Raw genomic sequence first — 11,448 nt, 5'->3', positions numbered from 1 at the left:
TAAGCAGGTTCATTAGTTTGTGTCAAAGTTGTTTCTTTGTTCATTACAAAACAACAACAGACTCATTTCAGGCAAACATGCTGAGGCAGTCAGTTTATAGGACTAACACACTTCATACTGAATATTTATAGAGAGAGTTTGGTCCCATTTTGAGATAATTCGACAACAAAAATACAGATTGTTATAAACACAATGTAAAACAGGAGGAAAATTCCTTTCATTTAACATTATGAGACAGCAAAGTTACACCTAATTCCCCTTCCTTCGAACCGAAACAATAATGGTATGTATTATATGTAACTTTATAAATGTTTTTACTCTTCCTGTTTCTTAAAAAAAGAGGTCTTAATCTCAGTGAGACTACCAGATTAAATAGTCAGACCTGAGATCTTTATGTTGCCCGCTCACTCAATGTTCATACTGAAGGGTGTAGTCTAGTAGAAAAAAAGTAAATTTGTTCAATGTCCTATCTTAATTATATAGAAAATGGGTTTCCACTTTTGTCATCATTTTCTATTGTCCTTCATTTTGACTGGAAATAATTAGTTTGTTTAGTCCTGTCTGTCCTCTGTCCTAAACCTCTCCCACTAGACAACTATGGGCATATGCACATGCTTAATACAGTTGCCCAGTGTTTCCCATACACTGATTCATTTAAATTTTGTTTCATGGTAGAGTTGAAGAGTTGAGGAGAGAGCTAGCTAGCAACCCCTTGGTCTTTTCGCCTCACTTCCTGCCACTGAGGCCTGCTTCTCCCCAAGGAAAGCAGGCAGCAGCTCTGGAGACAAACCTTTGGTGGACACCTGTTGTGGCTCAAATTCAGCCAGCGCAAACCCCCCAGCATTGGGTGTCACAACGTGCTGATGGCCAGACAGAAGCTCCGGGTCTAACCTGTGTAACAGCAGCAACAGAAAGTTTGCTGGTCTGGCAAGGCTGTCCGGTTCCCTGGAGCTGGGGTTAGTGCTGGCTGGATTCTGGTTGCTGTGGCCATGGACCTGGGTTCTGTCTCTGGAGGTGCTGCCCACTCTCCACCTGTTGAGATGGTCTGTAGCAGCGGGGAGGCAAAGGACACACTATAGCCCTTTTTAAATAGGAATTGTGCAAATTCACAGGAAAGCCCAATCAGTCTTCTTTCAGCTTTGGCAGTATAAAAGCAAAATCGGGGAGTGCAGCAAAATGTTCTTTTGTTTATACAGAATGTGCCTTTTTCGGGGCAATGGGGGGCGTGAGCAAGTAACAAAATATGTAGCTCAGCATGTGACGTAAACAGTGACAGGGGAGGGAAGTGATTGGCCAAAGTCTTCCGTCACAAGCTAGATTTTTTAAAGTCTTAAGACAGAGCCTAAGACCACTTGAATTACAATATGCTCAAAGGCTATCGTGGAATATTTGCTCAATGACACTAAAAACTACCCACTCCAGCATTAAACAAAAACTGATTTTGTAATTATGGATGATGCAAGAAGGAGTTGGCTCTTCACATACAAAACACCGCAATGCCAGTTTAATATACAATCTAATATCCACAAATCAAGCAACAAAAGTGACAAATAAAAACAGTTACAACCGTCATAAATAACATCAGACGATGGCTCAGAACCAGTGAGTAAGTCCCATTTAAAGCCAATATGGAGTCACTTCAATTAAATCACACAGTGTATGAATCATCATCCTGAATTTCACTCTTACATATTCACAAATAAACACGGAGACTGAAATAGTTCCAGCTACACATGCACAGACATGCAGACAAGCGCACACTTCAGATGCTTCTTATGTGACCCACAATTTAAGAATTCACACTTATCCATCGAGGTGATCAAAGCGTAACTCATCATGCCATAAAAAAATGTTGTGCATTTGAATGGAAACATCCATAAATATACATGATGAAGACACACACACATACACACACACTGGTCGCCTGTGTATAACAGGCTGAGTCACAGCGAAGGCCTGTTTGTGTTTCAACGTATTTGTATCTGAGAACAGAAAACCTCCGAGTCGCTAAAAACACTGGGCACCTGTTCCCTGGATCCCACTGGGAGAAATTCCACTCCTCAGTCACTGTGTGTGTGTGTGTGTGTGTGTGTGTGTGTGTGCGCGCGCGCGTGCGTTCATGAACCTGTGTCACCAACAAGAATGTTGACACTGGACTTTCCTGTCTCACATGGACGCCATGCCACATCACTTCCTTTACAACCCGTCCCTATTTAAAGGCCGGTGTGGAGCCAGAGGGGCTTCAGCAGGGGATTAAAGTCAAAGTCCTCGCACTCTTCACACCAGCGGCTCACCCACTGACCGACTGATGAGCTGGAAGGCTCCGGATGTGTCTGTGAAGATCCACACCTGATATAACGGCTGAGCCAAACGGATTTTTTCCACTATCATCTGAAAAGTGTGACTTAGGGAGTGAGGAGTTTCTAAGATTCGAGTCAGAGTTTGGAACTAACAGCAGCTGGAGATTTGTTCAGACAAAAGTGATTTAGATTTACGTCAGCTTCCAGAGCACTTCTGAGAGACTGAACTGAGAACTGCCAAACAGAGTAGACTTTTAAAGCATTAGAAAAAAAGCATTAGACAAGAAAAACACCAATTTCTGAAGAGCGCCCCTTTTGGTATTGCATCACCATGACTAGCAGTGGAACCACTGCCGTTACACCACAGGAGCCTAAGCCTTTCAAACGAGCGGTACGGAAGATAAAATGCGCCGCCATGGTGGCAAACTTGGCCAAGAGCTGGCAGGGCTGGGCCAATGAACACTCCACCAAGCAAGAAGCCATCCCGAGCGGCTGGATGCCTTCATCTGTTGAAGAGGCAGACAATAGAGACCGCCACCATGAGGTTAAACTTACCATCACCCCGCGTGTAATCGCTGCTGATGCCGCTAACATGAGTGGGAGTAAGATCCGGACCAGTTCTGTTATCAAGACCGTCCAGCCAAAGCGCAGTGAGTGCAGCAGCAGCAGTGATTTGGTCAACGCCATTCGAGGCAGGATGGAGTCAGGTCCCGAGGAGAGCAAGCCATTCTTGGGTAAGGAGTCGCCGACACGGCGGCGCCAGATGAGGGCGTTACAGAGCGGAGGAGGAGGAGGAGGAGGACTCATCCAAGACAAGAAGCTTTTGCTCCAAGAGAAGAAACATGGGTCGCGGAGCAGCAGTGTTGATACAGAGGACAGCGGGCTGGGAGAGGAGGCCAGCCTCAGTGACAACAGCGAATCAAAACCTGAGCAGGACGACATCCAGCCCAAGAAACACACCACCAGGCCCAAGGTAGAGTAGTTAATCACATAGATTAGAAATGAATGAACAAATGTTTACACATGGTGAGATTAAGTTATCAACATTATTTCAATTTAGGTTAAATCTGAGGCTCATTATTTTTATACTTGTCACCTTTGCAGACCTTAAGCCTCATTTATCATATTGTTTTTGGTTTTATTATCTCTGCGCTCTGAACCACCCAGTTTCCAGCAATAGGACACAGAAGTTTTCAGTATAAAGACCACATACAAACCAAAGTACGTGCCCAGTACGAAACTGACACAATTTGTGAACATAGCGGAGAATATATTCACTTAAACCAAGCAAGAGTTTAAAAGGAGAGTGCATGTTGGACAAACATCTTCCAGGTTGCCAGAAAATGGTGGTTTGGATCTTTTGAAGTGGGTTTGTATGAGGCACTTATCCATAGTTGGTGCATACCATACCGTAGATGTCAGTCTACGTGCCCCCAGTTTAGAGAAGCAGGATCTAGAGCAGCATCTAAAAAAAGTCCAACCCAAAGTGTACGCTATATTGAGGGTATTGTCACCACTTTATCTTTCCATCAGACAGCCCGTTCCAACAGGGATGTCATTAAGTCTAATTCCTCATCGATGCAAAACATTTTTTTTCTCCTTTTGTCATTAGCTGCAATTTCCCGCAAAACATCACATAAAAATGCTGTAATTTTCATCGCAATTTTTGACAAAATGGCCACAAATTCAACGTTTTTTGCCGCTAGATCCTGGAGGGACTGTAAAGTGGTGAAAATATTCTAAATATAGCGCAAACTTAAACTGTTTTTTTTAGGTGGCTAGAATACATTTTGTCGCTGACCACTCAAAGCAGTACGTTAGCCTCTGTGTTGGTATTCCTGCCTGCTTCTTCAAAATAGAGGCATACCGACTTAAGCCCATTTCAGACCAAAGATTCGTGATGAGACGAGTTGAAACAGGGAACTACTTGCAAGGCGCCGTTCTGCAGCGTTCTAAAAACCTGCCAGTTCACACCAATGCAACTAGATGAGATGGTGTATCATCTCTATGCAACAACTCTCTGTACTTCCATTCTGATTTCCACCTTTTCAGACTTATTTTGTGGCTGAATGTAATTTGTAGCTTCTTAAAATATGAATGAGGATAGTGATAGTGAGATACTGGCTACAGCTGCACTTGTAGTAGTGATGAAACGGCGAAAAACAGACACAAAAGGAGCATCAGATGGGGGCTGCTAAGGGGAACTTTTGTAATTTGTCCGTACAAAATACATAAAGACAAAACGAAAGAACAGTGATGGCAGAAAAAGCCAAACATTTAAATATTTCTGGCTGACACTGGAACTTGTTATTTTGTGAGAGAACTGGTCCTTTGCAGATTTTAGTGTTGTTGTGACAGGACCTAATATGAGCATCTTAGATTTGTATAATTGCCCTTTAATGATTTCTCCAAGCATGAGACATTGGATTCTACACAAGCTTTAACCAGATATTTATGAGCGTCTGCTGTTTGCTTTCTTCACAACTGCTATGTCCCTGAGTCAAATGCACAGTAGAGGACAAATACCCTAAATTAGAGCGTGAATGTTCCCACACGGGTCACACAGCATGAATAAACAAGTTAAAGCAGAGGTCCCTTTGATGTTACCTGAAGAAATCCAACTCCCTCATGGACACCAAACAGCGTTAACAGCTGCATAACTCCAATACAAAAATCTCTCCTATAAAAGGCAAAGGAGCCAGCCGGAGGCCCCCCAGGACACGTCGAGGGGGACGCCAGAAAGCGAGGCCAACTCATAAAAACACAAGCTAGACGCAATGGAATATATGTAAATAAATATAGTCGTGCTCTGCAACGTGTTCTCCAACCTGACCTTCAGGTGGAACAGCCACGGAGGGGAAAATGAGGTGAAGGGACACATGTGAGGGAGGTAACGTGAGAGGCAGACACTGCGACAGGAATAATTTAGAGATAAATAAGAAACCTTCAACAAATATTTTATTTATTAATTCTACTGCTTTATATTTGGATTAGTTTGCAATGTTTATGTCATGTAAATTCTGTCTGAATTAAACTGGTTTGACAAATGTTTAACGGTAACATGAAAGCTGAGAGGAGGGTTTAATGGTGGAGCAGATTTCTTGGCAATCTGACCATCAGCCTTTAAGATATACTGGTCACAGGAAAACAAACTACAGCTCTGGTTCATTCTCTGACACTCCCTAGAAAAGCATGTCACAAGAATATCTGTCTCTTTAGCTGCAAGATGCTCTACTTTCCTAACCAGCTACTACTACTCCATTGTTGAGTGCTGGGCAGGTAGCGTTCAGTGGGTGTTCGTCTCTAAAAATGGTGTTGCCTGCTGTCTCTGGACATGAGGTTGATGAGAGCGCTGAGACCGAACCAAAGTAAAGGTGCATAAAATGAACTCAAACACATTAAAAAGCTTTGAGTGGAACAGCAAAGTCGGGTATGTTAGGCCCCGTGTCCACAAAGCGTTTCTCAGCTGAAAACACCAGGCACTTCTCAGGAAGGCTGGTTGGGATGGCATTAGTTACTGTAGCAGTAATCCCCGAATGAGCAGTGCTGCTAGCTAGCTCCCACAAGACTGGGTTGGTCTGTAGTGCAGAAATCTGAGGAGTAGTAAAGTTAACCCACAGAGAAACATACATGACCGGTCAAAAAGAATTCTCTGCAGTTAACCTTTGACATTTCAAACTTAAATGTATGTATGTATTGCTTTTCCACCACTGATCACATCCGAGCCCACGTTGTTTGATTGACAGCTGATCTCTAGAAACTCCACAGCAACGCTGAGATCCAAAAATAGAGGCAAATGTAGAAAAGAAAAAAGTGATCAGGATCATCATCGCTTTAAGAGTTCACAGAGTTTTGTAGAGGGGTCATGACACGTCCTCACTTTTCATAGAGCAAATACCAAGGAGATACAGTGACACTGATCTGAAGGCCTGGCAAGCTGAGGAAAATAGTGAGAGAGGAGGAAGGAGGAGGAGTGGGGGAACAGAGGAAAGCTGGGGTGGGAGAAAAGATGAAAAGGAAGGGTCAGAACATTTTGATGAATGAGTGCATGAAGACACAAGAAAGGAGGAGAGTACGAGAGAGGAGATAAAAACAAAATGAGAGAGGGAGGAAACAGAGATGAGAGGGAGGGTTTGTATAAGTTTAATTTTGTTGGTAATATCAAAGCTGTTTCACAAAAACAAAATGTATGTGATCATATAAAGTTGCAAAGATGCAAGAAAGGGACTGAAGAGTGCATCAGTTTCCTGGAAGTTTTTAAATTCTTTAACCGGATCCTCAGGGTTGTAAAACATAATGTTTATGCATGCTGGTTTTTATGAGCGTACGTACAGTGTTTCCATGAGTCTATAACTCTGGGTGCAGAGCAAAGGCCAAGATGGGGATCAATTACACAGCCTAGAGGGGAGTGTATTTAAAGACTGAGAGTCATTAATCAACATTAACATAAAGGTGGAGGGGTTGGGCAGAATTTTTAGCGGGACTGAAACACGAGAGACAGCAGGGGTTATGGGAAATGTTCCAAGGAAAACCAGAGATCCATTAACTTGTAACTAACTAGTTAATTTTTAAAGAAAAAAAAAACAAAACAAAATGACATGAAATAAAACAGGAGTTTACTCTTTCAGTCCAGCACTCCATTGATTTAATGAGCTTTAGCGCTGCTTTTCAAAGTGCTTATGATATAAATGTTTTGCCTTTTTTTCTGTTAGCTTTGCTGACAGACAGCGGCTAGTTGTGTTAACATGCAAAAAACACAGTGCTCACTGACCACCCTCTATACACATTAGCTAGCTTTGGCTGCTCTGCACTGGGCACCATGTGGGTCAGGTGGAAGCTAGCTAGCGGCGATTACTGCTGGTAATCAACCCATGATGATGTCCCCTTTAGCATCCAGATGGTGAACTGAGCACCACCCAGGTAGGGCTGTACCCAAATATTTGGATATTCGAATATTCGTTTCTATGGGTAGGTATTCGTTATGAAAATTTGGTATTCGATATTCGTTTTTTTATTTACTTTTTTTTTTAACATATTTTTTTGGTGCTAAATGTAGTCTTTTTGTTGTTGGTAAATGTAGGTTATCAATAAAAATCAAAACTTTTAAATTGCATTGTTATAAATGTGAAAACATAGTATCGCCTACCAACTGAGCTTGTGCGCACACGACACGCTTGAGTGCATCCGTCTGAGACTGTGGATCAATGCCAAGTTTTACCACTTTATCACTATTCCCTCTAACTTGTAGCTGTTTTTTCGTTATCTTTTGAATTTAATATGAATTATGGAACCGTTTTTGTCAACGTGTGTTTCCCCCGTTTTGTACAATAAATTATTGTTTAAAGTTTCAACAAGTTTCTTTTGGAGTGCGTGACACAAGCGTGTTTTGAAAACGGCCGCGGACTGTCACCTGCTCAACGCATCAGTACCTTCGGATGCCATGACAGTAATAGCCAATAATGTCAAAATATCATTTACAGACCGATTTAACAGACAATCAGTGCTGCCCGACCCGCAGGTCCATTTGCGGGTCCCGTGGGTTACAGGTCGACCCGCGCATCACTACTCAGCTCAGTCTATAAGGCTGTACACAACAGTAGACATTATATTCCATTCAGGCCAGCAGAACCAGCAGCGCATCGGCTCTACAGTGCACGGCACTGCTGATTAACCATTTTATTGCAGCACAGAGTGTCTGCCAGCAACCAATTACTTGCAGAGGCTTCCTACAACTTGTTTCAACGTACAGCATAGTGCTGAAACAACTCCTTCACTGGAGAGCAACAAAATTAACCTATAGACCAACAAGCAGAACCACTTAACCGATTAACTGTTGACATTCCTACTTGTAAACTATAGATGAAATTTATGCAGCAGAGGCATAAGGTAGATAGTCATCAGGTCACATGATCAGAGACTTAACACTGCATAACATCAACATAAGTATTACCCAGCAATCATCATTGCATATCTGTATAACAAAAAATACCTAAGAAATTAATAAATTAATAATTTAATTTAACACTTTTAACAGTTGATTTATAGTTATAGAATAAGACTATGATTTTGTTATAGATGCTATTGACTTTTTCAGGGGCGTATAGCAAAGGCACTGTTTTTTATGTAATGAGGGTTCTTGCTTGAACACAGGCATATTTTCAAGGTGGTTATCACTCATAAGGGCCCCTTTTCCAGGGTCCACTCTCTATGGGCCCCCCACCTCACAAGCCCCAAGGCAACTGCACTGCCAGCATTGTCTATATTTAGGCCCCTGATTCTATATTTCCCATAATACAACTAATAAGTGTCCTTCATGAGGCCCCTCTGCCTTGTTAACAGGGTTGGAAATTAGCACCAGCAAATGGCTGCTGGATTAGCTTCACTCATCAGCCAAAAAAAAAACAATGTTAATGTATTGAGTCCATGGTAGATTTTGGAATTCACTTGCCACAGTGAAAGGTGGACAAAAAGTTCATTTCTAACCCTGCTTGTAAATTCGTTCTCTTCACACTTACGCTACAGAGTACAATTTACAACTGTTTTCACAGGCAAAAAACTGGAATGCAACTTTAATAAAGAATCTAATTTATATCATTTAACTTTGCTCAGTGTTCAAATGAAAGCGATCGGACGCTCTTTAAACTCTAATGTTAACCTGACCACCATCTTTTATTTCCAGATTAAGATCGCCACTACGGGTGACATCAAAAACCGCTGGCAGCAGTGGTCCAAGCAGCACATAGAGGGCCAGAAGCTCAACCCCTTCAGCGACGAGTTCGACTACGATTATGCCATGGCCCAGCGCCTCCGCAAGGGCGACGCTGGCTACGGTCGACCCAAAGATGGCTCCAAGACGGCAGAGAGGGGCGACAGGGCCCACAAACACATCCACAGGGAGATGGAGGAGATGGTGTGGATTATCAGAGAAATGGGCATCAAGGATAAAGAGGGAAGGACCATCATTACCTTCGGCCGGCTCTTTGACCGCTATGTGAAGATCTCGGACAAGGTGGTGGGCATCGTGCTGCGCTGCCGCAAACACAAGATGCTGGACTTTGAAGGGGAGATGCTGTGGAAGGGACAGGATGATGACGTCATCATTACGTTGAGGGACTGAGGACAGACATGTCTTATGAACATTCACACATGCAAACACACCCTCTGCACACGTCAGCTCATATAATGTTAACCACAATCCTGCATCATGCACACAAGACAAACACAGGAAGACAAAATAATGCAGTATGATTATAATGTTCAGATTATATATGAGATAACACACACACACACACACACACACACACACACACACACACACACACACACACACACACAGCCTCAGGGATACACACACTGGAAGGAAACTTAAGTTTTATCAGTCATCAGTCGTCAAATTTAAATTTAATATACATAAACTATTAAAAGGCATGTGAGTGTACACGTGGAGGCTTCACACACTCACACTCGCAGACACACACTCACACCAGACTCATTAGTTCTTCTCATATACCTGACAGGTCATCCGGTGAAAGGAAGCTATCTTTAGCATGATAACCATGCTCGCCTTGCTAACTATGCTGCTACATGCTGATGCTGGAGGCCTCAAGCATCCACCATAATGCCAGTCATGCTGGAGCGCTTCACTCAGACCAGTGCTGAAGACACTTGGATTTCATCTGATAGTCTGTCAAAAGACTTGAAAATTTAAGATAATTTTGTTGACAGAAGTGTACAAGGGCATGACATTGACCATAACGCAGAACATTCAGGACTTTGGGGTGTTTCAGAGAATTATGGAGGACATAAAATCATTGTAGTATCAAAAAATAAATGCGTAAATGTATTTATCAATTAAAAAATAAAACATAAATAAAAAAAAATAAATGCTAAAATTAATAAATAAATATATGGAAATAGATAAATAAAAAAATATAAATAGATAATAAAAATTAAAAAAAAAAACTACATTTATTAATTTCTGTATTTCTGTGTCTATGAGGTAGGAGACCCTAACCATTGCATTTATTTCTTTATTTATGCTTTGATTTATTTCCAAATGTATTGCACCATTATTTTATTTATTTGTTTGTTTCTGTATTTATTTATACATTTATTTATTGATTGATTGATACTTGATTGCTGCCAGAGCTTGAAGTAAATGGCTGACTAGCAGTTTAAGCTAACATCTAAATTAAAGACAGAACAACAGAGAGAAAAATATATTGGTATGATACTATTGGCATTTTGTGTGGGCTTTAATGCACAACATTTAGGCTACCATTTTTTTTATTTTATTTTTATTTATTAAAATACTTTAGAGGAGACAACAGGACCACACTTATTATCTATGAACTGTTCTCTAGCCAAAAAATAGATGATGTACCTTTTAGCTCTTGATTTTCAGAAACACCACATAGAGTCGAGTGGTAAGACCTGGTGCTGATATTCTGTCTGTATAGGAACCCTGTAAAAACAAGAACCTTGAGCTCAGCAATAGAAATCTTAACGGTCATTTGATGTTTGAAAAAAGTCTGTCTCTTGAGTGCATGTGTAACGTATGAAAGTTTTAACATACATGACTGTGATGTATAATAAAATGTATTTTACCTCATTTTAACATTTAGGACATTTACTGTTTGAATCGTGTTAAATGAAAGTAAGACGTGTTTCAGATTTCTTCTTTCAAAGTGAAAGCCTGTGAGTCTTCTTACAGAAGGACAATTTTACTACAAAGACTGTGCAGCGTGATGCATGACTGTAAATATACGTATAAATGTGTCACCCGTGAAATTTTGTCATTTTTGCTGTGAGTGTTAATATGGAAGTCAATAAAGACTGAAATTTAAATGCTGATATCCTACATTAAACAGGGTACTGTGGAATATTGAGCTGCTAATAAAATTCTGCAGGTCCCTGGTGGCAGCACGAGCAGCCAGACATAAATAATATAGAACATTCGTCTTGACTTCAGTGTCTGTTACTCAACGGGAAGTTTAACATGTCCTCTACAGCTCGGCACATGAACAACCACACCACTACTCCTGGAAAGGGTCTGTATCTGCACCTAAAATAAGTTCATGTATACCAGGGTCTACAGGTCAACGGGTATCAGACACTTATATCTCATGTTTTTTACGACCTTTTCAAG

At 41.3% G+C, this 11,448-nt stretch overlaps 1 protein-coding gene across 1 annotated transcript; it reads left to right on the top strand.

Moving 5' to 3' along the window:
- Positions 1-2,258: 2,258 nt before the first annotated feature.
- Positions 2,259-11,214, top strand: abraa (actin binding Rho activating protein a). Its single transcript, XM_049599361.1, has 2 exons — positions 2,259-3,273; positions 8,980-11,214. The coding sequence occupies exons 1-2, from the start codon at positions 2,632-2,634 to the stop codon at positions 9,415-9,417; spliced, it is 1,080 nt and encodes a 359-aa protein (XP_049455318.1). The 5' UTR covers positions 2,259-2,631; the 3' UTR covers positions 9,418-11,214.
- The last annotated feature ends 234 nt before the right edge of the window (positions 11,215-11,448 follow it).

This window comes from Epinephelus fuscoguttatus, linkage group LG1, assembly GCF_011397635.1.
Source record: "Epinephelus fuscoguttatus linkage group LG1, E.fuscoguttatus.final_Chr_v1".
NCBI classification, from domain to species: Eukaryota; Metazoa; Chordata; class Actinopteri; order Perciformes; family Serranidae; genus Epinephelus; species Epinephelus fuscoguttatus.
Note: the sequence above shows the minus strand (reverse complement) of the source record. Positions and strands in the feature narration are given on the sequence as shown.